This window comes from Drosophila bipectinata, chromosome 2R (genome assembly GCF_030179905.1).
Source record: "Drosophila bipectinata strain 14024-0381.07 chromosome 2R, DbipHiC1v2, whole genome shotgun sequence".
NCBI lineage: Eukaryota > Metazoa > Arthropoda > Insecta > Diptera > Drosophilidae > Drosophila > Drosophila bipectinata.
In genome coordinates this window covers 9,720,394-9,747,446 of record NC_091737.1, presented here as the reverse complement: position 1 = coordinate 9,747,446, position 27,053 = coordinate 9,720,394, and the positions used below count along the sequence as shown (strand labels likewise).

General features: G+C 41.8%; 6 protein-coding genes across 12 annotated transcripts; 1 reads left to right on the top strand and 5 right to left on the bottom strand.

Moving 5' to 3' along the window:
• The first annotated feature begins 2,553 nt into the window (after positions 1 to 2,553).
• On the top strand, positions 2,554 to 26,686 carry hig (hikaru genki). 4 transcript variants are annotated; one of them, XR_011442395.1, is made up of 11 exons: positions 2,554 to 3,006; positions 19,221 to 20,189; positions 20,444 to 20,551; positions 22,309 to 22,530; positions 22,982 to 23,079; positions 23,586 to 23,660; positions 24,061 to 24,397; positions 24,456 to 24,944; positions 25,192 to 25,374; positions 25,683 to 26,325; positions 26,391 to 26,686. XR_011442395.1 is itself a non-coding variant. In XM_017252612.2 (10 exons), the coding sequence occupies exons 1-10, from the start codon at positions 2,877 to 2,879 to the stop codon at positions 25,889 to 25,891; spliced, it is 2,820 nt and encodes a 939-aa protein (XP_017108101.2). In that variant the 5' UTR covers positions 2,554 to 2,876; the 3' UTR covers positions 25,892 to 26,686. The 4 variants fall into 4 exon arrangements, 3 of the variants coding, with proteins under 3 accessions (XP_017108101.2, XP_017108102.2, XP_043066614.1); XM_017252612.2 differs by having other exon boundaries at positions 25,683 to 26,686; XM_017252613.2 differs by lacking the exon at positions 23,586 to 23,660 and having other exon boundaries at positions 25,683 to 26,686.
• Positions 5,074 to 7,085, bottom strand: LOC108132805 (cytochrome P450 4p1-like). Its single transcript, XM_043210680.2, has 7 exons — positions 6,842 to 7,085; positions 6,495 to 6,774; positions 6,336 to 6,436; positions 6,009 to 6,279; positions 5,729 to 5,949; positions 5,351 to 5,665; positions 5,074 to 5,292 (listed from the first exon to the last, which is right to left on the bottom strand). Exons 1-7 carry the CDS (start codon positions 7,038 to 7,040, stop codon positions 5,132 to 5,134), a joined length of 1,548 nt encoding a protein of 515 aa, XP_043066615.1. The 5' UTR covers positions 7,041 to 7,085; the 3' UTR covers positions 5,074 to 5,131.
• LOC108132983 (Cytochrome P450 4p1) lies at positions 7,352 to 9,416 on the bottom strand. Its single transcript, XM_017252620.3, has 8 exons — positions 9,193 to 9,416; positions 8,921 to 9,118; positions 8,778 to 8,859; positions 8,617 to 8,717; positions 8,289 to 8,559; positions 8,011 to 8,231; positions 7,625 to 7,939; positions 7,352 to 7,562 (listed from the first exon to the last, which is right to left on the bottom strand). The coding sequence occupies exons 1-8, from the start codon at positions 9,389 to 9,391 to the stop codon at positions 7,402 to 7,404; spliced, it is 1,548 nt and encodes a 515-aa protein (XP_017108109.2). The 5' UTR covers positions 9,392 to 9,416; the 3' UTR covers positions 7,352 to 7,401.
• LOC108132981 (probable cytochrome P450 4p2) lies at positions 9,715 to 11,981 on the bottom strand. Of its 2 annotated transcripts, XM_017252617.3 has the most exons (8): positions 11,608 to 11,981; positions 11,345 to 11,545; positions 11,213 to 11,294; positions 11,046 to 11,146; positions 10,715 to 10,985; positions 10,437 to 10,657; positions 10,058 to 10,372; positions 9,715 to 9,994 (listed from the first exon to the last, which is right to left on the bottom strand). In XM_017252617.3, exons 1-8 carry the CDS (start codon positions 11,858 to 11,860, stop codon positions 9,825 to 9,827), a joined length of 1,614 nt encoding a protein of 537 aa, XP_017108106.2. In that variant the 5' UTR covers positions 11,861 to 11,981; the 3' UTR covers positions 9,715 to 9,824. The 2 variants fall into 2 exon arrangements, with proteins under 2 accessions (XP_017108106.2, XP_070134200.1); XM_070278099.1 differs by lacking the exon at positions 11,608 to 11,981 and having other exon boundaries at positions 11,213 to 11,289; positions 11,345 to 11,417.
• On the bottom strand, positions 12,077 to 14,243 carry LOC108132980 (probable cytochrome P450 4p2). Of its 2 annotated transcripts, XM_017252614.3 has the most exons (8): positions 14,002 to 14,243; positions 13,744 to 13,944; positions 13,603 to 13,684; positions 13,437 to 13,537; positions 13,113 to 13,383; positions 12,826 to 13,046; positions 12,451 to 12,765; positions 12,077 to 12,392 (listed from the first exon to the last, which is right to left on the bottom strand). In XM_017252614.3, exons 1-8 carry the CDS (start codon positions 14,198 to 14,200, stop codon positions 12,232 to 12,234), a joined length of 1,551 nt encoding a protein of 516 aa, XP_017108103.3. In that variant the 5' UTR covers positions 14,201 to 14,243; the 3' UTR covers positions 12,077 to 12,231. The 2 variants fall into 2 exon arrangements, with proteins under 2 accessions (XP_017108103.3, XP_070134203.1); XM_070278102.1 differs by lacking the exon at positions 14,002 to 14,243 and having other exon boundaries at positions 13,603 to 13,679; positions 13,744 to 13,854.
• LOC138926002 (probable cytochrome P450 4p2) lies at positions 14,316 to 16,473 on the bottom strand. Of its 2 annotated transcripts, XM_070278100.1 has the most exons (8): positions 16,245 to 16,473; positions 15,985 to 16,188; positions 15,846 to 15,927; positions 15,690 to 15,790; positions 15,356 to 15,626; positions 15,079 to 15,299; positions 14,706 to 15,020; positions 14,329 to 14,649 (listed from the first exon to the last, which is right to left on the bottom strand). In XM_070278100.1, exons 1-8 carry the CDS (start codon positions 16,441 to 16,443, stop codon positions 14,489 to 14,491), a joined length of 1,554 nt encoding a protein of 517 aa, XP_070134201.1. In that variant the 5' UTR covers positions 16,444 to 16,473; the 3' UTR covers positions 14,329 to 14,488. The 2 variants fall into 2 exon arrangements, with proteins under 2 accessions (XP_070134202.1, XP_070134201.1); XM_070278101.1 differs by lacking the exons at positions 15,846 to 15,927; positions 15,985 to 16,188; positions 16,245 to 16,473 and having other exon boundaries at positions 14,316 to 14,649; positions 15,356 to 15,624; positions 15,690 to 15,755.
• Positions 26,687 to 27,053: the final 367 nt, after the last annotated feature.

The window sequence follows — 27,053 nt, the reverse complement described above, 5'->3', positions numbered from 1 at the left end:
AATTGCCATTTGAGGACTTTTAGAATTTTCACACTGACCACCTAGCTCGTTAGGCATTTGGGGAGCAAACAAACCACCGACAGCTGGGGCAAACTTTCCCAAAACCAGCATAAAATACTTAACTAATGTCATTTGCAATTCAATGGGAATGTGGCCTAATTACAACCAGAAGTGGTAAGGACTCCTCTCGTCTCTCTTCCCCTAAAAATGGTGTCTTAAAGTTCAGATTTAAGGGTGATGACTTGAGAACTTGTAGTGAAATTTTGGAACTGCGATTTCGTCAGATTATGCTCGTGGTTGCCCTCTTTAATGGCAATTTGAGCTTCTTAATGGCTTAATGGTCATCATTGCGGGCAGAGAGTCAAAACGATTTTGCCGCATCATTGGCAATGCAATTAACTCGAGCATTTGTTGGTTTTTTGTCTGGCTTTCTGGGGTTCTGGGATTCTGGGATTCTGGGTGGGTGTGGCAAGTGTCCTGGGGTAATTAGTTGGCAAGGACTTTTTGCGCTTTTTTGCGCATCTCTGCTGGCGGTGTCCTTTAATGGCATTTGGATCTTGGCTCACTGACGTAGCGCGAAAATTCATTAAAACTCGATAATTGCATGACAAGACAAGATTCTCCAACTTGGTCATGGAGTGTTAAGGCAAACCTTCCTTATCCTTTTCCCAAATACCGTTTGGCAAATGGCATGAAAAGCTATAGAAGTTGTTCTCAATTGATATTCTTGCTGTCTTGTCTGATTATATTTTGTTCATTCAAGAGTAATATCTCTTTTTAGGAGGTGGAATAAATTAAAGGTCCTTACAATTTCCAGATGACACTTTTCTCACACAGTTACATAACAATTAATGTAATGAAAAATGGATTAATCTAAAGCTGATGTTTACAAGCTTTTAATCTACTTTGTAGCAATGCCATTTAATTTTCGACCTGAGGAACCTTTTGTGTAGATGTCCAGGCAAGGACACGCAATTTAATTTGCACGCAGGCTAAAATGTCAGCTATTGGCCTTTAGGTTGCCAAAATAGAAATACCTTGTCCGTACCATCGTAGCCTGCGGTTGCGGGTTAGCAAATTGATTTTGTCTGCAAAGGATGCAGAAGCAAAACATCAGCCGAAAGGCAGGATAAACATGCTAAACGTATAAATTTTCAGCCTGATTGCATTTGATGTGTAGGACGTACCGACAGAGGGGGCGGGTGTACAAAGGACTATGCCAGAAATTATACAAAAGATAATGCTGCTGCACAATTGGATTTCCAGCTGAACACGGCAAATGCAGCAGCACATCTTCGTACACAAACATTCATTTTCCACTCGAGTTGAGTTGAGCGCGTTTCGCATTTCAGCAAAATTTCAATGCGACAGCCAACCCAGAATCCCAGACAGTATTGTTACGGTTACGGTTGTCCTGGACTTGGCCACTCCACTCCTCACCTCACCTCTGCCTATCCTGCTCCATCCTCCATCTCCATTGAGTGACATTTATCTTTGTTGTGGAATGCCAGTCGTCCTTTTCTTGTTGGAAGAATTCATTTGCGTAATTAGTGGCCGAGAGGCATCCGCATTTGGCCACAGGACCTAGGTAAGTGCTTCAAAATCACCGCAACTTGCTGCTTTATTATTGGCATCTGGTAAGGGCCAACAGAAGGCCAAAGGCAGAAACCAGGAAGCAGTCGGAATCAGACATCTGGCGTCAGCAAAATTCATAGCATACTTTTCCGGGCTGCTGAATATGCAGTATAATGCAATTGGCATAAAAAGTCGATTTCTGTTGGTCTTAAAGTTCTGCAATGTAGAATTTTTTAAATGTAATTTATAACGAAAACTTTTTAAAAGTCATTCCAACTTAAATTTGTAACACCATCCCCTTATAGGTCTATGAAAAATAGCCTCCTGTCATGTTTTATCCGAAATTGAATGTGATTTCCTGCTTGAAAGTTTTGTTTCTCAGGAAAATCGTAATTGATTTGCTTTGATTGATTCACTGGCTGTCTGGGTGCCTAAAAAAGCTATCTAGGGGTATTAAGACTGTATAATTAAATTACTTTTAAACTGGGAAGTAACTTAATCAACTTGGCAAGCAAGCGGAAAACTTCATTTGTAGCCGTTGCCACGTGGGAAAATGGAAGACGAACAAAAAAAGGAAAACAGAAAAGGATGTAAACGTGAGAGTTACAAGGGCACATACATACAAACACAGACACACACACACAAGCGAAGAACATACATAAGTGAGAAGAAAAGCGAAAGCAGCAACAAAAAAGGTAAGAGTGGAAAATCGGAAAAGCAGCAACAGCAGCAGCCACTAAGCAAAACATCGGAGGAAAGAAAAGCAAACCAAAACAAAAACATACGATTTGCCGGCAAAATGCACGTGACATCTAGCGAGGGGGCGGGAATGGTTGGCTGCCTTCGTCAAGAGATGCTTTCGTTAAAGGACGAGAGCTGCACTCGGCACCTTGACGAAGACGCGCCAAAGCTGCGCAGAATCCAACGAGCGCTATAAAAGCGAGATGTTCGCTGGCCTCCTGGCATTCGATTGTCGTCACTCGCCAGGAGAGCTTCGGAGAACATTGGAAAAGCTAACAAAAAAAAAAAAACAGAAAGGATAAAGCCTGAAAATAAGAGTGAAACTTTAAAGCCAAATTTGCTCGTTGCATGTCCTTTGCGCGAGTGTGTGTGCGTCCGTGTGACGTTGAGTTGGCCAAGTGGATTTCTATTTTTGGCAGCGTTTGAAGTGCAGTGCCAGTCCCAAAATATACAGTGACTTTAAAAGACTTTAAAAATAGTGAACCATCCAAAAACTCCCTAAAGAGAATACAACAAAAATTCGCAAGGATATCGTGGCAATTGCATTCTGATCCTTGGCCATGTGGAGCAGGCAGCGTATGCGCCATAAGCCGCTTTGGGCCCTAATATCCTTGACCGTTTTGCTGCTGGTCTTGGACAAAAGCAATGCCAACACGGAGCCCGTAGAGACCACCACCACATCCGAGCCAGGTGAGTTTTAATTGCTCCTGCCTGCACACGTGTGTGCTGTGTGCGTTTCGGTTTGACCTTCAGTTAAGTGCTGGAAGTCACCATGAAAGTGATTTCGGATAGAGCAACAAGAAATCCACAAAAAATAGTAAATAAGTTATGACAGGCCTCGTCTAAGTTGGTTACATGCCGATGCCAGGTCAGGGCAGTCCAGTTGAGGCCACTTTATTAAATGGCTTTCCATGTGCCCTTCCTGCGATTATCACACACACGCACCACACATCAACCACACCAAATAAAAAAGGAAACAGTGACTGAAACGAACTGAAATCAGAAAGAAAAACAGGACACAGGATGTTGAAACTGAAACTGCAGAGCGCAAAAGCAAATAACTGGAAGCAAATGAAATATTTCACGGCATCTGCGGCACAAAGGCAATCAAAACGAACCGAGAACCCATGGGCAACCTTAATCCCAATCAGAATCAACAAACAAGCCAGGGAAGCGCGAATAAAAGGGCAAAGGGGGGTCATACACTGAGAAAATTATACAATTCTGATGGGACTAATATACATAGAGTTTGTGGAAAGATACTGACAAGTTCTTAGGCATTGAATGTGAAACATTTGAAACTAAAATACCAAAAAAGCCTGAAAGTCAGAAAGAAGAATTATTCCATAATATTTCATATACATCTCCTCCTTTTTTCTGAGTGTATAAAAAGCAGACCAAATGAAAGGTAGCTCGAGCAAAGGGCAATTGCACGAAAGCTCGTAATGAAGTATGGCAGGCTGTCTGAGGCTGGGTAATAGAAATTAATAGCGTCATGTGTGTGAGTCTGTGTGTGAGAAAAAAAAATGGGAAGGGAACTGAAAGGAGCCGCAGGATAATGGAGGAAACAGGGGGAAGTGTAAAGTGCCCCGACAGCGACACGCAGATGCGCATAAAGTAATTAATTCACTTTCCCTCCATGGCACAACCCTCGATGCCCGATTTGTTGAATGCCCGAATCCTTTCGATTCCCTTCTAATTTCCTCTAGCATATCGACAGGGGCAGCTGTCGAGCTTTTATTTTTTTGTGGGGTTTTCAGCCTTCAGTTTGAAGTAAAAAAAATGCTACGCAGTTTGTATTTTTTGTGGGTTGATATTGCGACTTTTGATTTTTATGCGTAGTTTTTGCAAAGTGAGACGGAAACCTTGTGTGGTGCGAAGTGAGATGGCCTGCAGTTTCAGTATCCACAGGATCAAATATTTGCTCGCAACGGAATTTCATTTACATGACTCACAAATGGCATCCAGAGCTGCGTCATTTAATGTTGACTTATGACGTTGAAAAGCCAAATACGAGATGGAGAGATGGGTTGGGATGGGATGGGGCAGAAAGCGAGCCTGATGAAATATGCAATAACCGAAGTAGCAACTAAAAGCTGACAGACCGACAGGACCAGCAGGACCAGCCGGCCAACATTCCACATACGAACACCCACTTCTTCATGTCCTGTCCCATAAATCGTGGGCCCAAGGATAGATGATGATGTTGCGCACAGAGTCACACACACAGGCACAGTCACTAGCACACACGCACATGTGCAGCGTGGTCGCATGTCGCATCTTCGTCCTGGCAGCTTCCTTTCACACATTTTATGTGCTTAGAACAAAGCTGAATCTGCATTATGCATGCAAATGGTATAACTGAGTAACGAACTGTCAAAATCGCAGTTACAGCAAAAAAGCAGTCGGCGATAAAGAAGTTGAAGAAGGCAGACCGACTGACAAGAAGTCGCCAGCGCTTTATGCGCTTTATTATTCGTTCCATATATCCTTTTCTATATGTACGGTCTAGTGTGTGGACTGGCTGAGAGACTGGAGACTGCTTGGCTGCTTCAAATGCAAAAGAAGGAAACGCCAAAGGACTCCTACTGTGCTCGAAATGGAAGTAAAAATGGTAATAGGTATATGTAAGGAATAAAGGCAAACTGCTTTTGCTCGGCAGTGCATGAATGATTTATAGGGCGGCAGCTGTCAAGATGCCAACGATTATCGGTCCAGACCTCCAAGGATGTATGCAGAAAGCCCTTAGTGAATCCGTAACTTTAACAATGCATTTTTTTTTGTGGTAACATATGTGTATAGTTTTACAGACACATCACTTTCGCCTCACAAGTTTCACTTGAATTTTGTTCTGGGTACGCAGAGTAATGCCCGTGGTGAAGATGATGCTCTTGGGATCAGTAACTGGTAGGACCTTGAACTCCTTTAGAAGGACAACCAATAAAGTTTTCATCTCCTGGACGGCATATTTTTGACCTAAAACAATAATGTTGTTTATGTAACACAGAGGGATTGAGAAAACAGGACTCCTTACCAATGCAGTTCCTCTGGCCAGCACTGAAAGGAATATAAGCGTAGGTGTGACGATTTTGGGAATTTTCAGGAGTAAATCTCTCCGGGCGGAACTCTTCGGGGGAATCCCATAACTTGGGGTTGCGGTGGACATCAAAGTTGTGAATCACAATCTGGGTACCTTTCGGCAGGACTAGACCATTATCTAGCTCAGTTTCCTCGACTACTTCACGTCCCATTCCGGGCACTGAGGGATATAGACGCATGGTTTCCTTCACAAAGTACTCCAAGTACTTTAGTTTATTCAAATGACTAATGTCCAAGTTGCTCAAGTCATCTGAGAAATGGATACGAAATTTAGATAAGTTTGCACCATAGATAAGCCAAACCTTAGCAGTACCTTTAATGTGCTCTTGAATCTCCTGATAGCAGAGTTCCTGTTTGTCGGCATAAAGGGACATATTCAGAAGTCCAAAGATCAGACCAATTGAGGTGGTATCATATCCTTCAAACATCAGAGTGTCCACCTCCTCACAAATGCCTATATGATCGATCAGGCCATCCTTCTCAGCATGAATCAGAGTGTCCAGCATGGCAAAACGCTTTTTCTTTCCGGCAAATCTTTCAAATATATTGGGATAAATTAGAGAGTTCCGAAACAATCTTAGCTTTCTACTTACAAGTCATCATCTGCCGTCTGAGTTTCCTTCCGGCTCTGCAGCTCATCTTCCAGCAAAACCCTTCTCTTGGCTATAATTTCACTGGAAAAACTATGGACCACGTCCAGAGCTGCAGCGTAATCCTTGGCAGCAAACCAGTTGAACAGAGTGTCGCCCCAATAAAGGGGATTACTCATTCGTCTGATAAAACACTCCTCGATACTGACGAAATTCTCCCGATAGCGATCGCCTTTCTCGGCCATTTCGTCCAATTTAACGCCCATGGCCGTCTCTAATAAATTAAATGTGCAATTACAAACTTTTCGATTAGATATAGTATTACCCTACCACAAATGCTGTTGAGGGTAAACCTAGGAATAACTTCGTTCAGCGATATGGTGATTTCGTCTAGGCCTTTGAACTGCAGCAAAAACTTCTGGCTCTCAGTTCTACAATGATTTATAAAGATTTCTTGATAATGATGCTATTTCAGCCGTCAAAACTTACTTGAAAATCTCCTGAAATTGTCCTAAAATGTTGAAATGAAAAGTAGGTGTGAGCATCTTGCGTCTGGCATGCCATTTCTTGCCTGTTGAAGTCAGCAGACCAGTCCTCAAAAATGGATGCAAGAAATTGTAGACAATCGATTTGGTTATTAGATTCGGATTATTGAGAATCGAATCGGATCCCTCGGCATCGATGATGTTGTAAATTGGAGTACCCATTACGTATTCCAAATAATTTCTACCCAGTTTGGCACCCACGCGAGTGTGGGTAAAAACACTAGCTATAGGTATTTTATTAATTATAATATACATATATAAATTTTACAAATTTTTAAACTAAAAACTCACCATGATCTTGGCCATACAAATCGAAGCTGTTCCCGAAAATGGTATTACCCTTGTTAATTGCCACAATATTTTCGACAGGTGTACCATCTTTGGTGCGAATTCTTTTTGCGAAAAAGGCCAGTATATAGTAGTCTTTATTAATCTTATAAAGCCAGTGCACAAGTACACTCACGGCCACAATCAACCAGACGACGAACATTTTTAGGCATCCGTTCCCATGAACTTGACTTTCGGAACTGAACGCTGTGCCCCGAGAAAAGCGAGGTTTACTCTTATCACACGGCTGCTAAAACATATTTAGTAACCGCATCTAATAAAAATATTAGTACTTGAAACAGATAAGATTGTACAGAAAATACTTTCATAGACGATTAGAGTCTGCTATTGCCCTAGAAATTTTCTTGTTTTCTCAATGAATTTAATTATTTGAGTGTTTTGTAGATTAAATCTCAAACATTTCGAAACCTTTCCTGTATTCTTGATAAATGAGTAAAATGAGTAAAATAATAATTATAAAAAAAGTATTTTGTTCTTTATTAACAGGTTATTACAACATTCATTTATTTTCGTCTAACTAGCTTTACTTGAATTTTATTTTTAGTCCGCAAGGTGATGCCAGTGGTGAAGACAATACTTTTGGGATCGGTAACTGGCAGGACCTTGAACTGCTTGAGGACAGCCACCAGCAGGGTTTTCATTTCCTGCATGGCATACTTTTGACCTAGAAACATTGAAAAATATATTTTAATAAGCAGAAAATTTTCTAAACTAGATAGTTCTTACCAATACAATTTCTTTGGCCAGCACTGAAGGGGATATAGGCGTAGGTGTGGCGATTCTGGGAGTTTTCTGGTGTAAACCTCTCAGGCCTAAATTCTTCGGGGGAATCCCAAAACTTGGGATTGCGATGGATGTCGAAAACATGAATTGTGATCTGGGCACCCTTTGGCAGGATTAGACCATTAGAAAGTTCCGTTTCCTGAACTGTTTCGCGGCCCATAATAGGAACTGAGGGATACAACCGCATGGTTTCCTTCACAAAGTATTCCAGGTATTTAAGTTTATTCAACTGGCTTATGTCCAAGTTGCTCAAGTCATCTGAAAGTATAATTTAATTTTTTAAAATAGAGTAAATAGAGAGTATAATACCTATTTGAACTTCATTTTACCTTCAATATGCTCTTGAATTTCCTGATAACACAATTCCTGTTTTTCGGCGTTTAAAGACATGTTCATCAGACCAAAGATTAGACCAATCGAGGTGGTATCATATCCTTCAAACATCAGAGTGTCCACCTCCTCACAAATTCCAATATGATCGATTAGGCCATCCTTCTCAGCATGAATCAGAGTGTCCAGCATGGCAAAGCGCTTTTTCTTTCCAGCAAATCTATTAAAGAAATTTATAGAGGCTTTATAGAGTTAGCAATTCTAATCTTTCACTTACAAGTCATCATCAGCCGTCGGATTTTCCTTTTGGCTTTGTAGTTCATCTTTCAGTAGAACCCTTCTCTTGGCTATGATTTCACTGGAAAATCCATGAACCACGTCCAGGGCCGAGGCATAATCCTTGGCAGCGAACAAGTTGAACAGAGTGTCGCCCCAGTAAAGCGGATTACTCAATCGCCGGATGAAACACTCCTCGATACTGGCGAAGTTCTCGCGATAGCGATCGCCTTTCTCAGCCATTTCATCCAATTTAACGCCCATGGCCGTCTCTAATCAATTAAATGTGAAATTATTTAAATCTAATGAAGATTAGGTAACCTCCTTACCGCAAATGCTGTTTAGGGTGAACCTGGGAATAACATCGTTCAGAGTGATGGTGGTCTCATCTTGACCTTTGAACTGTTGCAAGAATTTCTGGCTCTCAGTTCTAAAAAAATGTTTATAGCATTCTAGTAATTAAATAATTTTAAAATTTCTTAAAACTCACTTGAAAATCTCCTGAAATTGTCCCAAAATATTGAAATGAAATGTGGGGGTAAGCATCTTGCGGCGAGCATGCCATTTCTTGCCTAAAATAAGATTATTCCTCTAAATATTTAAAAATATCTAAATCAAAACCCGAAAACCCACCTGTCGAAGTCAAAAGACCAGTCCTCAAAAATGGATGCAGAAAGTTGTATACCAGACCTTTTGATATCAGGTTCTGATTGTTTAGAACTATATCGGCGCTGTCGGGGTCGATTAGGTTGTAAATCGGTGTACCCATTCCATATTCCACATAGCTCCGGCCTAGTTTGGATCGCTCACGGGACATGTTGAAGACCCCAGCTAAGTGAACCAAAAATTAAATGACCGATTCCGATAAGCTTTGTAAAGCCAAAGGTGGCCCCTCCATGACTCACCGTGGTCTTTGCCATACAAGTCAAAGCTGTTGCCAAAAATAGTAACACCCTTGGGCAGGGCCACCAAACTGGACAGAGGTTGGCCGTCCTTGGTGCGAACCCTCTTGGCGAAGAAGGACATAACGTAGTAGTCCTTGTTGAGTCTGTAAAGCCAGTGTATAAGGGCACTCAGGCCTATAACCAGCCATAGAACAATCATCGTTGCACAACCGTAACCGAGTAACTTTCCCACAACACTGATCACTGTGTTGGCTTTTTTTTCATATCAGTCTGTTTAATTATACATATGTCTATTATAACAACAATTATAAGAACATACAGTAAATACTGATTAGATTGCACCGACTATGTCCCCACGCTCGGCTAACTACAAGTTAGAAGCTAATTCAACAGGTTTTGTTTTATTTCTCGGTTAGAAAATAACATATTCGATAGTTACCTCTGTAAACCGGTTTATCAAAAAATTGCTTTGTTTGGAATTTGTTTATATTTTTGTTTATTATAAATATAATGATAGAAACACATGCTTGTACAAAGGTATGGACTGTATTACTGGATTACAAAACAAACAATTTTCTGCAAGCCATCATGACTTTCGATTTATGAAACCTATATGTACTCTTTTAGTCTTCTCACGATGACACTTTCCTTTTCACAAACTTAACTTTTATTTCGTTCTGAGTGCGCAGTGTAATTCCCGTTTGGAACACAATGGATTTCGGATCGATAACCGGCAGAATCTTGAATTTTTTGAGAATGACCACCAAGAGGGTCTTCATCTCTTGCATGGCATATTTTTGACCTGGCCAATAACAAAGCATTATAATTATGAAGTGTTCATTTTTTTTTTGAGATTTTTCCTTACCCAAGCAATTTCTTTGTCCGGCACTAAATGGAATATAGGCGTAAGTGTGCCGTTTCTGGCAGTTGTCTGGGAGGAACCGCTCCGGTCGGAATTCCTCTGGCTCATCCCAGTATTTGGGATTTCGATGGATATCGAAGACGTGTATATTTATTTGAGACCGTTTTGGGAGAATCAAGCCACTGGAAAGCTCTGTTTCCTGGACAGCCTGGCGTGCCAACATGGGTACAGCGGGATACAGTCTCATGGTTTCTTTCAGAAAATACTCCAGGTGCTTCAGTTTACTCAACTGATTCAGGTCAAGGTTGCTCAAGTCGTCTGAAAAGAATAGTACTTTATTATTAGACTTCTAAGGACCATTTTGAATTATTTAAGGACTCACCATGTATGTGCTCTTGGATCTCCTGATAGCAGATATCCTGCTCTTCCTCATAGATAGACATATTCATTAAGCCAAATATAAGACCCACTGCCGTGGTGTCATGTCCTTCAGCCACCAGAGTGTCCACCTCCTCACAAATGCCACTGTGATCGATGAGGCCATCTTTTTCAGCGCAAATCAAGGTGTCCAACATGGCAAACAATTTTCCTCGGGGAACGCATCTAAAAGTGTTTGAAAATATGTATTTGGAATTTAGAAAACGAAGAGTATGTACTTACAAATCATCATCGGCTGTTTGTGTAGCTCTTCTATATTCTAATTCATCTTCAAGCAAAATCCTTCTCTTGGCTATAATTTCACTGGAAAAGTCATGACAAACTTTCAAAGCAGCATCATAATCCCTAGCAGCAAAAATATTGTAGAAGTAGTCCCCCCAATATAGAGGATTTCTCAAGCGTCTTATGAAGCACTCATCGATCATCAGGAAGTTTTCACGATAGCGATTGCCCCTTTCAGCCATTTCATCTAGTTTTATACCCATGGCGGTTTCTGTGGATAGAGTATAATTGTTTTAGAGAGTCCTTTCTAAGGACATAATTCATTACTTACCACAAATGCTGTTTAGGGTAAATCTAGCTACTGGCTCACTCAGCGAAACAAGACTTATTTCATCATTTTCGAATTGTTGAACAAACTTTAGACTCTCGGCTCTAATAAAATAAATAAATTAAATGAATAATTAAATAAATACATAAATATTACCCACAAAAACCTACATGAAGATCTCTTGAAACTGGTTGAGGATATTGAAATGGAAAGTCCTTGTTAGCATCCCTCGTCTAGTGTGCCACTTCTTTGCTGAGAAAAAATAATTATAAACAAAAACCAGATAATAATCATAGCCTTACCTTTTGAAGTTAGAACCCCAGTTTTTAAGAATGGATGAAGAAAATTATAGGCCATCCCTTTGGTTATCAGATTTGGATGATTTAGGATACTCTCCGTGGTGTGGGCATCGATAACGTTGTAATGCGAGATACCCATTCCATATTGGAGATAGCTTCTTCCGAATCCTTTGGCCAGATCTCGCATGTGCTGGAAAACTTCAGCTGATTTAAAAAGATAGATTAGATTATTGAGTTTTGTATTTCAAAATGTTTGAGTATATTACCTGGGTTTTTGCCGTACAAATCAAAACAGTTGCCAAAAAAATATCGTTGCGGGGCTATGGGAGCCAAGTTCTCCAGGGACTTGCCATTCCTGGCCTTAACTCGTCGGGCGAAAAAGGCCAGAACATAATATTCATTGTTTACTCTATAAAACCAGTGCACAATCACACTCAAAGCCACAACAAGCCATAAAAATATAATCATCACGGTTGTGAACTCGTGGGCTTCTCTCACAGTACTGTTTTGGATTTTCATTGTTTTTTTTTTTAAAGCCACTATCAGCTTTCGGCTTATCTGCCGGTTTTTGTTATACACAACAAATAGAAGAGATTAGATTTAATTACACAAAACAAAATATACTAGGGAAATGTCTTAAATTATCATTTTCCAAATTACTTACAAAGGAAGTATTACTAATCAAAAATTAAATTTTTTTAAACATACTATTTAATAAAACAAATTTTGTATAACTTCTCTTAGTGTAGCTACATTTTTTATTGCATTTTGATAAATTTTTGTTGCACTAGCCTACCGAAGAGTCGTTATCTTTAAGAGAGTCCCATCTAACGTAAAATAAACATATTTAATCTAAGGTTTTTTAGTCTCTGGGTTGCGACATGATAATGCTATTTTCTTCTCACAAATTTGACTTTTAATATGTTTGTGGTGCGAAGCTGAATTCCCATTCGGAAAACAATAGGTTCTGGATTTGTTATTGGAACAATCTTGAAATGTTTAAGAATGACCACCAAGAGAGTTTTTATCTCTTGCATGGCATACTTTTGACCTATTTGAACGAAAATTCATTAAAAATATTCAGGAAGTAAAAAACTCATATGGCTTACCTAAGCAATTTCTTGGTCCAGCACTGAAGGGGATATAGGCGTAGGGATGTCGCCTCTGGCAGTTTTCAGTTAAGAACCTCTCGGGTCTAAACTGATCTGGCGAATCCCAGTGCTTGGGATTACGATGAATGTCGAAGATGTGAATGTTGATGTGGGTATCCTTGGGCAGGATCAGGCCATTGGCTAGTTCTGTTTCTTCGACGACTTGACGCGCCAAAATAGGTCCAGAAGGAAACAGTCTCATGGTTTCCTTCAGAAAGCAGTCCAATTTTTTAAGATTATTCAACTGCCTTGGATCCAGATTATTTAAATCATCTGAGGAGTTTAAAAAAATTAGTAGGAGTCCAATTATATTTTAATATTATTTTTCAATACCCTCTATAAATTGCTGGATCTCTTGGTAGCAATCCTCTTGATGATCAGGATAGAGAGACATGTTCATTAGGCCAAATTTTATCACATGGAAGGGGCTGTCATAGCCTTCGTATATCAGAGTGTCGACTTCCTCGCAAATACCTTTGTGATCAATAAGACCATCTTTTTCAGCACAAATAAAAGTGTCCAGCATGGCAAAGGGCTTCTGAGAAGTAAAGCCGCTTTGTAATTGTAAAGTAAACAAAGATAAGTTTGATTTTTAGTAACGATTTTAGTGATGCACTTACATATCATCATCTGCAGATTGGTTTAGACGCCTGTGCTCTAGTTCTTCCTCTAAGAGAATTCTCCTTTTGGCAATAATATCACTAGAAAACTCATGCACCTTTTTCAAAGCAGCCGCATAGTCTCGGGCTGCAAAAAGGTTATACCAAAAATCGCCCCAATATAAAGGATTTCTTATTCGACGCACGAAACCTTGATCGATCAGATGGAAGTTATCCCTGTAGTGTTTGCCAGCGTCTCCCATTTCGTCTAATTTAACACCCATGGCAGTTTCTGTAAGAAACCAAATATTAGTAGGTTTTCTTCATAAAAGAATAAAAGATTACCACAAATGCTATTCAAGGTAAAGCGATAAATGGGATCACTTAGGGAGACGATGCTTGACTCTTGTTCTTTAAACTTATCCACAAACTTAAGGCTTTCAGCTCTAAAAAATAGTTCAAAAGATAATAAATTAATAACATGCATTATTGAGTTGTAGAACTTACTCACATAAATATCTCTTGAAACTGATTAAGTATGTTGAAATGAAATGTTCTTTGAAGCATACTCCGCCTCGTGTGCCACTTCTTTTCTACGAAAAATAATTTTAAAATACAACCGACAAGGATGGATAAGCTTTGAGTCCTCTACCTTTAGCTGTTAGAACTCCAGTTTTGAGGAATGGTTTCAGAAAGTCGTACACAAATCCCTTGTTGATAAGTTTTGGATGATTCAGTATGTTTTCCACCGTCTGACCGTCTATGACGTTGAAACTGGCTTTCCCTATCGTATGGAGGAGGTAGCTCTCTCCGCAACGCTTGGCCAAATCCCGAAAGTATTGGAATCCCTCGGCTAGTGGAAAGATTAGATAAGGAGAGCTTTGGATTGATTCTAACATTACTCCCTTACCATTATCTTTTCCCATCAAGTCGAAACAGTTGCCGAATATAGTGCGACCCTTTGGAGTAAAAACCACACTATTCACACTTCGACCGTCTTTGGTTCGAACTCTTCTCGCAAAGAACGACAGAACGTAGTACTCATTGTTTACCTTATAGAGCCAGTGGATGAGTACGCTCAGAGCCACTATAAGCCAAAGAACGAGCATGTTTTCCTCGACCGAGCTAGACCGCTCACCAAAGTAGACTGTTTTTGTTTTCGATTTTCAGCTCTCCCATCTAGCGAGCTTTCCAATATCAACCGGTTTTGTTTTTATAACAAGCTCTCTATATCATTAGAATATATGGTAGTATGGAATCATTTATAATATCTACATATGTATGTATGTTTTTGTTTTTATTTGTTCGGTCAGCTGGGAGTGATGATGGTCGCGTGTGGGACCTTTGTGACTTATTAGACTATTAGAATGACTATCAGTAATTGTGTTAAGAACTCCCTATTTTCGTCTCACGAACTTGACTTGTATTTTGTTTTGAGTCCGCAGATTGATGCCCATTTGAAAGATAATGGACTGGGGCTCCATGGCTGGTAATATTCTAAACTTCTTAAGAACGACAACCATCAGGGTTTTCATCTGTTGCATGGCATACTTTTGACCTGTTTTAATACAAATATTTTAATAGAATAATATGAACTAAATTGCAATTTCTTACCCAAACAATTTCTCTGCCCAGCACTGAATGGTATAAAGGCGTAAGTATGGCGATTTTGATAGTTCTCGGGCAGAAAACGTTCCGGATGGAATTCGTTGGGGTTGTCCCAGTACTTGGGATTGCGATGGATGTCAAACACATGAATACTAATTTGAGATCCCTTGGGCAGGATTAGTCCATTAAAAAGTTCTGTTTCCTGTATAGTTTCCCGGCACATGAGTGGAATGGACGGATAGAGTCGCATTGTTTCCTTTAAAAAGTATTCCAGATATTTGAGTTTACTCAATTGAGTCACGTTTAGGTTGCTCAAGTCATCTGAAAATACACATTTAAGTATAATGGTAAAGAGGACGGTTTAGTTCCCTTCATTTACCTTCAATGTGCTCTTGGATCTCTTGGTAACAAATATCCTGGTGTTTGCCGTAGAAGGACATGTTTAATAGGGCAAAAGTTAGTCCAATGTAGGGACTGTCGTAGCCCTCAAACATCAGAGTGTCCACCTCTTCACAAATGCCACTGTGGTCGATCAGGCCATCCTTTTCAGCACAAATCAAGGTGTCTAACATGGCAAAGGGCTTGCCCCTGGGAACACATCTGTTTCAAAGAGATTCTGGATTAAAAATGATAGCTCTAATGGAGGTGGTACTTGCAGATCATCGTCGGCTTCTTGGGTGGCCCTTCTATACTCCAGTTCCATTTCAAGAAGAATCCTCCGTTTGGCTATGATATCACTCGAAAAGTCGTGAACCACTTTTAAGGCTGCACTATATCCGTGGGCGGCCAGGAGGTTGTACCAGAAGTCGCCCCAAAATAATGGGTTGCTCACTCTCCGGACAAAACATTTATCAATTAAGTAAAAGCTTTCCCGATAGCGATCGCCAGTTTCAGCCATTTCATCCAGTTTAACTCCCATGGCAGTCTCTGCAATAACATCGTAATCGTAATTATATTTATTACACTATTAATTTTATTATTGGTAGTTACCGCAAATGCTGTTCAAAGTAAATTTTGCTAGGGGTTCACTTAGCCAAACATTGAACGAGTTTAGGCCTTTAAATTGGTCTACAAACTTGACACTCTCGGTTCTAAAAGAAGTAATATTAAAATCAGAGAGTTATTCAATTTTTAAGAACTATTTACATGAAGACATCTTGAAACTGATTCAATATATTAAAATGAAATGTCCTGGTTAGCATATTTCTTCTGGTATGCCATTTACTTTCTGCAATAAACAATATTTTGCAATTATATGTGTTGATTCCATAGAAAATTGTATTACCGTTTGATGTCAAAACGCCAGTCTTCAGAAATGGATGTAGGAAATTATAAACAAAACCTTTGGTTGTGAGATTTGGATGGTTCAGTATAAACTCGGCATTTGGGGCATCGATCACATTGTAGCTGGCATTGCCGACGCGATACAGAATATAACTTTCACCAGCTGCTCTTCTTGCATTGCGTCGAATATGTTTAAAGACTTCCACTAAACAAAACACATGGTAACCAAATCTCTAGTAAACAGATTAGATTAAAGCTTACCTCTGTTTTTACCAAAAAAATCGAAACAATTGGCAAATATGGTGCGACCCTTGGGCAGGGGGACAATACTCTCCGGTGGCTTGCCATTCTTTGTCTTGATTCTTCTGGCCAAGAAAGCCAGAATGTAGTATTCTTTGTTGACCTTATAGAGCCAGTGTAGGAGCACACTTAAAGCCACAACAAGCCAAAGAGCTAGCATCTCTTTAAAACCGAATTCGATGGCAACCAACACGCCACTGGCTCGAGCTATTCTATTTTTTTGTTAGCTCTTAGGTCGCTCTCGAAAGCTTTCTGTTATCAGAAACAACAACTAAACAGATTATATTTCCCTATAAAATATAGATTTACATGCGGCCTGGTTTTAGTTTCATCAGAGTATAGGAGATGCCCAGTCGCGTTTTCTTTTTTATACCCTTGCAGAGGGTATTATAATTTTGTCCAAAAGTGTGCAACGCAGTGAAGGAGACATCTCCGACCCTATAAAGTATATATATTCTTGATCAGGATCACCTCCTGAGTTGATATGAGCATGTCCGTCTGTCCGTCTGTCCGTCTGTCCTTCTGTCCGTCTGTCTGTTTCTACGCAAACTAGTCTCTCAGTTTTAAAGCTATCGTCTTGAAACTTTGCACACACCCTTCTTTCCTTTGCACGCAGTATATAAGTCGGAACGGCCGGGATCGGCCGACTATATCCTATAGCTGCCATATAACTGATTGATCGGAAATGGTATAACTTTGGTGTTTTTAGAGTTAGAGAGTTCAAATTTGACATGAGAGCTAGTTTTGGCAAAATAATACGACATGCCAAATTTCATAAGGATCGGCCGACTATATCCTATAGCTGCCATATAACTCAACGATCGGAAATGACCCAACTTTCGTGTTTTTGAAGATAGAAAGCTGGAATTTAGTACAGATTCTATTTTTGGTCAGTTGATCCAACGTACCAAATTTCATAAGGATCGGCCGACTATATCCTATAGCTGCCATATAACTGAACGATCGGAAATGACCCAACTTTAGCTGCAAGGGTATATAAACTTCGGCTCCGCCCGGAGTTAGCTTTCCTTTCTTGTTTTTTTTAATTTATTTGTTACGCAGCCGGGTATGCCGGTATGTCGGCACCCAGTACGTTGTTCACCCCAAAGGAAAAAAAAACAGTACCAAACAAAAAACACAATACGGCTACTGCGGCGGCGAGGCTGAGAATGTAAGCGACACAATCACGGATTTGTAGTGGAATGGCGTTTTATATTTGTTGGCTTAAAGAAAATTTTATTATACCCTTGCAGAGGGTATTATAATTTTGTCCAAAAGTGTGCAACGCAGTGAAGGAGACATCTCCGACCCTATAAAGTATATATATTCTTGATCAGGATCACCTCCTGAGTTGATATGAGCATGTCCGTCTGTCCGTCTGTCCGTCTGTCCGTCTGTCTGTCTGTCTGTCTGTCTGTTTCTACGCGAACTAGTCTCTCAGTTTTAAAGCTATCGTCTTGAAACTTTGCACACACCCTTCTTTCCTTTGCACGCAGTATATAAGTCGGAACGACCGGGATCGGCCGACTATATCCTATAGCTGCCATATAACTGATTGATCGGAAATGGTATAACTTTGGTGTTTTTAGAGTTAGAGAGTTCAAATTCGACATGAGTGCTATTTTTGGCAAAACATTACGACATGCCAAATTTCATAAGGATCGGCCGACTATATCTTATAGCTGCCATATAACTGAACGATCGGAAATGACCCAACTTTCGTTTTTTTGAAGATAGAAAGCTGAAATTTAATACAGATTCTATTTTTGGTCAGTTGATCCAACGTACCAAATTTCATAAGGATCGGCCGACTATATCCTATAGCTGCCATATAACTGAACGATCGGAAATGACCCAACTTTCGTGTTTTTGAAGATAGAAAGCTGGAACTTGGTACAGATTAAATTTTGATCCATCCTACCAAATTTCATAAGGATCGGCCAACTATATCCGATGTTTGCGATATATATCCGGTTTTAGCTGCAAGGGTATATAAACTTCGGCTCCGCCCGAAGTTAGCTTTCCTTTCTTGTTAATATTGGCTTTGCTTTCAGAAAAGTAACTTGATTTTGAAATCCATTTAGAGCTGTATTGCTTTCTCTTGAATGAGGAAGAAAGATTTTTAATCAACTAAAATCTAATTAGATTGAATTGCATGAATTGCAACATCACTCGGAATACTTTAAGTTAATTTTGTCAGTGTTGTTTTTGCGCTCGACCTACTTTCTGACAAAGTACATGACACATTACGGAATAAAGAAAAAAAAAATGTTGAATGGAAAAGTAAAACTTTAAGACTGCCGTCGGCGATTACGAAATGCTAACTGGAGATGGCGGAAAAAGCTGCCATGACTCTTTCCTACTCCTCCCCAGCTTCCTGCTCCTTTTCCTCCCAAGCAAAGTCTCATGTAAAATGGAAACTCGACTGTGCGTTGACTGTGCAACGATTTTCTTGCCACCCCATCGACCATCCTGCCCTCTGCATCCTGCCATCCTTTTTTCCACTCCCCTGATTACTTGCCAGAATGCCAAATGCATATTGGAAATTTGCAATTTCGATGGCACTCGAAACTCTGGCGACGTCGAGTAGAAAGTTCGCCGAAGCAAGCCAAGTTATTAAATTAGATCACATATGAAATATTTATGACAAGAGTGCCTGCCTGACTGCTTGACTGCCAGACAGCCAGACCTGAAATTGCATTACCTTCGAGGTTTAAGTCGCAATCTTTAGCTCATATATACTCCTACTTGTGTAAGCCATCACTAAGACAAAAACAAATAAAATATTGATTCAAAGAATCAATAAAAAGTATTTAGAGCTTAAATTGTTTTCAATCTAAAAGTTGTTTTTTTTTCAATCTATCTTTAAATAATATTTATTAAATATGTATCTTTGAAATATTTTTCCGAGTGATAATATTATCTGCCTTTTTCCAGATGCCTCGCCTGGCTGCCGGGCACCGGATGTTCGCTTCACGATTGTCAAGCCGGAATCGACCACGGAGCAGCCGTTGGCCAAGTTCGAAACGACTCAGGTCTACCTGCCCGAGGACTTCACCACCGCGGATGTGGAGTTCGTGGAGTCGGCCCCCCGCCATCCGGGGGAGAACCATGCGGCCGTAATCAATCCGTATTCCCTCGACCTGGGCGATGACCATCTGCATGTCGGCGATGCTGCCGCCAGTTTGGTGGCCGATGATGACTTGGGCGACGACGAGGATGAAGAGTTGCACGGTGGACCTACCGATGAGAAGCGATTGAACACGAATCGCAAGCAGGGCAAGCGTCGGCGTTCCGGTTCCGGGCGACGTCGTCGCATCGAGAACGACAATGGCCAAACGGGCAGGGGGCGTGGCAGTCGCTACAAGCGTCATGCCATTCTCCACGATGCGGAAGCCTCGCCGGAAACGGATCGCTGGGCCGGCAGTAAGCTGGCGGCCGAGGGCGATGTCTACTATGTCCACATAGCCGATATCCTGAAGAGTCGCGAACCGAATCGGGAACTGCGCTCCAAGCTGCACAAGCTGAAGATGAAGGCCAAGATGAGCAAGTGCCTGGCAGAGGGTGGCAAGGAGAAGTGCACCAAGCTTCTCAAGAAGAAACCCAAAACCAAGAAGGTCAACCCAGAGGAGCAGACCCTCAAAAAGGAAACCAAAATCATAAAGGAGGAGCGCAGTGAGAAGGACGTGATGGAGGAGCCAGAGTCCAGTTCTGGCCACCATCGCCGACGCGGGGACAGTCACGCTGCAGAGCTCGACCAGCGTGACCGGAGCCCGCGTTGGCGTCGCCGGCGCAGCATTGAGTCCAAGGGTGATCTTGGCCAGCTGCCTCCGGATCCTGACAAGGAACCGGAGCCGGTGGACATTGAAGAACAACAGTACGGAAATCAGTCGAGCAGTGCAGCAGGTAAAGTGACTTTCTCGATACATTTTAAAGAAACTTTGAATCAAAAGTAAAGTTTTTATAATCTTGCGGGATTTCTTGAATTGAAATTAAGTATATGCCTTGTAGGCTGCTAAGACTGTACACCCTGCAAGGCTATAAAAACTACAGAAAAACTTTAATATAAAATTTTTACATTCCAGCAGTGATAATATATAAAGAACATTTCTTCTTTTTTTTTAACTCAAATAAATAATACAAGTATTTCTCTTCAACAGTGGCCCTGCAACGTGTAAAGCGTAAATCGGGCAAGACCACGGGTGCACTGAGCCGTCCGAAGGGTGGTGGCGACTCCAGCTCCAAGACCACCAGTCGCAAGGACAAGGGTGAGTGTGCGTCCGCACGGCGGCCAGACACTGGCAATGCCACAGTGCCCAATGCCTATAAAGATTTGCTCCGCTGTTGCTGTCTCGTTGTCTGTCTGTCTGTCCGTGTAGCGCCGTCCGTCGATCACGACTAGCTTTTTTTATAATTATTAACCCGGAATGTTAATAATCCGGAATGCCCTAGCAAAAAGGTCACAATACAGAAGGTAGATAAGGTTGTCCGATAGGTTATTATTAGTATGTCTTTTTATAAAGCTACTAATTATAACAATTTTAAATAATAGAAACTAATCAAAATCCAAAATATATAAATAAAAAAGCTCTAAAAAATTAAGTATACGTAGGTTGGTCTCCTAAATTCCAAAAATTAAGTATACGCCTAGTGGAACATAAAAAGCATTGCCTATGCTGCTTTTATATTTTTCTTTCAAGCCTTATAACCTCTTTATTAAAAATTTGAATAATTTTGCTTGCCAATATTGAAACTGCTTTTTGCCAGGGCATTAAAGCCACTAGACACTCTCACACACACACATAAAAAGACCCATGCAGGACATGAAACGGAAGTTGAGAGCTGTGGACAGGACACACCGTAACATACTCGTAAAAGCTAATCGCAGTCGCTCACAGCCGCATCCAAAGCCAAAGCCACAGCGCCATCCCATCCACCATCCACCATATAGCATAAAGCATATACTGCATATGGCTCATCCTGTAGTGAATTCACACCTGCTTTGAGGCACCTGCTCCACTGCCAACAGCACCCCAAAACCATATCCTCCCAGCCCACTCTTTGGGCTTTTCATTACCCCATTTTCGCCATCGTCGCTGCGTGGTCATGGTTTATTTGCTCGGCCATATCTTTGTCGTGGTTATAGAGTTCAGACTGGACTGGTGGTCCTTTGTTATGGCCAGAACTTTGTCTCGGTATGGGTGCTGAATGATTTTCCTTTCGGCTCCTTTGTTTGCTTTGGTTCTCTATACTGCTTTTGTCCGTATCCGTAGCCGTATCCGTCTCCGGCTGTGGCTGTGGCTGCGCCTTTTTTTCATCCTATTTTCTATTAGCCGGCCCTCGTTCTCTGACATAATATTATCTTTCGTGTTATCTTTGCCTTTTCACATCTCCATTTTTATTTTTGCACTCGGATTTTTTTTTTGCTTGGATGGGGTTGCTTGGAAATGAAGTTGTATCCTGTTAAGTGGCCACTTCAGCATCACTTCCCCCGGCTCCCGGCTCCCGAATTCTTTGCCTTCTTTTAATGCATATCTAAGCACTCGTCGCAGCTTCCCATTGAAATTTTCAGCTGGCAGCACTTTTCGCACGTCCCGTGGCTTCTCTATGGCTTAATGTGGCTGCTCAAGTATTTTCCGCAATTTCATGAAACCTTCTCAAGTGGCTGGGTCAACTCGGGTTGACTCATGAATACATCCATCTTGGCTATCAGACCCGCTTAAAATAACACCCAGCGAGGGTCAAACTGAATTAATTTTACATAAAATTTAACTATCCTCTTTAAGGATCAATGGATATGGATATGGTGGTAGAAATATTTAGAATCAGCCATTGACATCCCCATTTCAGTTCTGCATTTGCATTGGCCTCATTAGCTCATTAGATGCTTGCTCTATTTGCTCCCCCCTCTCAAAGTCTATCTACCCGCCCCCCTTTTTCTTGGCATGGTACATTGCCCATCTCATGACGCCCACACCTTCTGCTCTTCTCGTCCCACTACTTCAAAATCAAAACAAAAATATAGGTATCTATGATGAGGAGACTGGCTATTCGCCTGTGCATCCGGATGAGGAGTTCGAGGAGGAGGAGGAGGAGGACGAGGAGGTGGACATCCTGCAGCAGTTCACCGAGGTGTCGGAGATCAGGTTTCCGGGCGAGATTGGACCCATGGGCGATCGCCGGCTGTGCAAGATACGGTGTGTCAAGGGCAAGTGGGTGGGTCCGTTGTGCGCCACCAACGAGGAGGGTAAGTGAGCACACACCGCCACCCACCAGATACACACGAGCCATGCCCCAGACACAGCACACACAATTAAACAGCATTACATACAATAGATACCTAGTTGCAGTTGCAGATACATTTAGCCAGCAGTAACAGATACATTTAAGTCACACAAACAGATACAAATGCAAATCCATTTAAATGTTCGAAAATAAAGCAGACACAGTCAAGTACACAATCAAGAGACACAAACATCCAGATTGTTGTTTCATTTAAACCCTATTTTGATTCGCCAATTAAATACACAGAGAGAAAAGTTTAAGTACTTATTATTTTATCAATTCACAAAAGAAAACTCTATTTTTCTTATAATTTATCAGTCAAATGACAAAAAAAACACTCATCCGCTAATAAAAATGAATCCCTGTTTTTGATATTTTTTCTCTGTGTACCAATATGTGTTTGCCGCCCCCAGATGATAATGGCAACGTCAAGTTTCAGCCGCTGTACAAGAGCTGCCACGTGAACCGGATACCATCGCACCTGCTTCTCAGCTATCGCAACATCTCAGTGGTAAGTGGTTCCGGCGGGCAAACCGTCGTTGTGGATCCGTCGCCTCAGCTGGCTGCCGCACCACCACCACAGATACCACGCAGATGCACCACAGCACCACCACCACCACACATATCCACATGCCACAACGCGCACACACGCACACACATACATACGATTTTTGTAGATTTCCGGAGGAGAGCCTGTATATCAGCTTTTGCCAAAAAAGGGGATCGCAGCTCCGATCTTCGAAACTCTGTCTGTCTATCTCTCTCTATTTAACTATGTCTTTCTCTGTCTCTATTTCTCTAATATCGCACGACCCGTCTTGCTATCGCTCTTATCTCATATCAGCCTGAAAAAAAAATCACACCAAAAAAATATAAAAATAATAAAATAAATAATCAAGACCAGCGTCTAAGCCATCTGCATGCCGATGCTCGGGAATCGGGCAATACGATTCCCTCGCTCTATGATATAGTAGTAGTGTGTTGTTTTTTGGTACTCTCTGATTCTCTCTCTTGCAGACTCCGATCCCACCAAATCGCGGCTGGCGTAAAACGCGATTATCCAAATCGACACTTCTCTCAAATACAGAAATTGTGAGTCGTCGTTGTAGATTGTGTTGTGTAGATTGCACCAAAAGAAAAAAAGACACCAACCAGAACAGATCTAAGATACACCAGATACACAGATACAAAGACACAGATACAGATAACAGTTAACAGATAACAGATTACAGATACAGTGGGTCCTGTTGAATGAGTTAATGAATGATACTCGAATACCAGATACAAAAATACAAGTTACAGATACACTGCGAGGAACTGCACGCCAGAGCAACCAGTGCCACTTTCCCCAGTCCAAGGACCCATCTGATTTTTGATAACTTTCTCCACTCTCTCTCTCTCTCTGTCTCTTTTTTGTTTTTTCTCTCCCTTTGTACTGCACTTCTAATCACATTCCTTTCACCGCTTGCTTGCCACCTGCCACTTTAATTAGAATGTGGGATGGGATCTGCCGCACGGACATTCCCTGCAAGCCCGTTGCCAGGAGCTGGGCATCTACAAGCTGCTGGGCGAGTCCCGGGTCCTTTGCTCCAACGGACTCTGGGCGCCGCGCATGCCCAGCTGTGTGCCCACCACCGTCCTGACCAACTACTCCGAGGACAGTGCTCCCTCCATCCGCATCAAGATCTTCAACGGCTCCTACTCGTTCGAGCCCTCCGGAGTGATGGCAGTTCCTCCTCACAGCACGGTCCTGATGGACTGCATGTATCCGAGGGTCAGGGGCACGCCGGAGTGGAGCTGGACCAGCTGGTACATGCAGTACTCGACGGGTGGGTGTTTCCCTATGGAATGAGATGAGTTTATTTCGGTTTCTTCTGGCCCTAATAGGTTGGTCGCCTTCCCAGGAAGAAAAGGCTGTACGCTACCGTCTGAGCATCAAGAATATCGAGAATAATGACTCTGGCACCTTCACTTGCACCTCGCCGCGTGGCCTGACCAACAGCATCGCCGTCGTGGTGGCCACTTCGACGTGTCCGCAGCTGACAGAGCCGCTGGCGCCGCTCAAGCTGCGTCTCGAGGGCAATAAGCTGGGCCAGCGGGCGCACTACGAGTGCCCCGAGGGCTTCCGGCTGGACGGGGCTCTGAATGCCACCTGTTTGGCCTCCGGCAATTGGTCATCGCCGACGCCGACCTGCCATGCTGTCCAGTGTCCCCGTCTCGAATTGGATGACCCCCATCTCAGTCTCATTGAGCTGAACACCTCGGCTTGGGGGCGGGCGGTGTTCAAATGCCAGTGGGGCTTCAAGCTGACCGGACCGGCGCAGCTGGACTGTGAGCCGTCGGGCGTCTGGAGTGGCCCCGTTCCTCGTTGCAAAGGTGAGTGCTAACCCCTAAACTAGGAAGAATAAGTTTTGTGTTTCGTTTATTTTGGATATTAATTCCAACTGACACACAGGGCGTATGAGTAATATTTTTTTTAATAAAAAGTTACGAGCTTAATTGGGTAATGCCTTTAATTTGTTTTATTAATATTTGTTTTAGTTTTATGGAAAAAATAATTAATAATAATATATATTGCTTCCTTATCCACCACCCCCAACACAATACCGCCCATACACCACAGTCATACAGTGCGTGATGCCAGTGGCGCCGCTTAACGGACGGATCGGGGGCACCAGTCTCAGCCAGCGACGCCTCACGGTGGGGGCGTTGGTCACATTCAGCTGCAACGACGGGCACAGCCTGGTGGGCGAGTCGAGCATCATTTGCACGGAGAACGGATTCTGGTCGCACTCGCCGCCATTTTGTAAGTAGACACCGCAACTACTAAACTCACACACATTCACTGACACAGAACGCGAACGCTGCGAGAGATTGCCGGCGGACGCCCCTACTTCCTCCTCCTGCCTCGTGGGCCCCGAATTCAGACCAAAACTCAATTAATGAACTTGTGTTGTATTTCCGCACCGATCTTACTGATACCTGTTACCTGATTACCTGAATACCTGAATACCGAATACCGATTCCGATATACGATACCGCTCACGAATCATCACTCTTACATAAAAAAAATGCATAACATGACCACCACATCCACCACGTTCGCTCGCCCAGGCAAATCACAGTGCCCCTATCCGGGCGATCCGCCCAACGGCCTGATAGCTCCGCTCAAGTTCAATTACGATGCCGGCGATTACCTGAGCGTCCAGTGCCGGCCCGGATTTGTCCAGAGTTACGAGGGTCCGCCCGAACGGCCCAAATGCCAGCCGGATGGCCGGTGGTCCGGACCCCTGCCCAAGTGCAAGAGCTACGAGGAGGTGTAACAGCCGCGACTCCACATTCCCCAGGAGCCACACATCTCGTCGGAATCAGAGAATCTTGATGAAAAAACCAGAAAATATAACAATGATCAGCCACAAGCAGAAACCGAGTGATATTTAGATTAACTTAGTGAGAGGTATCAAAATTAATAGATATTTTATCAGATAGGTTCTATTTAACGAGAAAAAAATATATAAAATAAATCAAATCTTTGTCATTTAGTGGCCCACGAATTTTTTGTCAAAAGCTCCAGCTCTCTATCTGTATCCTTTTTCAAGGCTTTAATCCGAATATATAGATCGAGTTGATCAGGCACCACACTCTCTACCCGGTATAACTCGAAAAATTTGAAAAAAAACTATTTGCAATTTCTTGTACTCTAAACTCTAAACTATTTAAAGATATATATATATATATAATCAACAGCTAAGTACAGGTATTTATATATATTATGTATGTATTCTGGTTACAGCTCAAAGTTAATTAAATGTAAATGTTTAGAGGAAAAGGATAACGAACACAAACTTACCCACTGTGCGAGTATATAAACAAATATACAGATTAAAGAATTCTATTCCAGCATAACAATTGTACTACACTGAGAGATGAAACGATGAGGGTTGCAGCCGCAGTTGTTGGAAAAGTTAGTTAGTTAGGAGCTAAGAGAATGGCAAGAGCATGATATCCTTTGATAATTCCATTTAGAAAAGCGAAAAAGGTGCATTGTAAGCAGCTGCAATCTGTGTGTAAAGAAAAGAACGTTTTAAAATAAAATACAAATATTGTGTAAAATGCAACTTACTGTCTTTAACTGTGTGTGTTGTGTTGTGTGGGGTGTTATCCTTATAGCCGAGCATCTTGGAAGGGAAAATATCCTTTAGCTTGGCGTGAAAGTGTGCCAAGGAAATCCATATATGCACGTGTGTGTTTTCAGCTCCTGCTCCAAAAACGGTTGCTAATGCCAACACAGGATCAAAATCTACAGAAGCGGCACACGGCAGCAAATGTGTGCTACACTGAGAGAAATATGAGGTATTGGGAAGGTAATGCAACATGACACATTTTGAGTTTTAAAACTTATATTTTCCAGTGCTTTTAACTGTTCCGGTGGCATGCTGAAAAGCGGAAGTGAAATTCATTTAAAAGTTGCACGGTGGGGGGGAA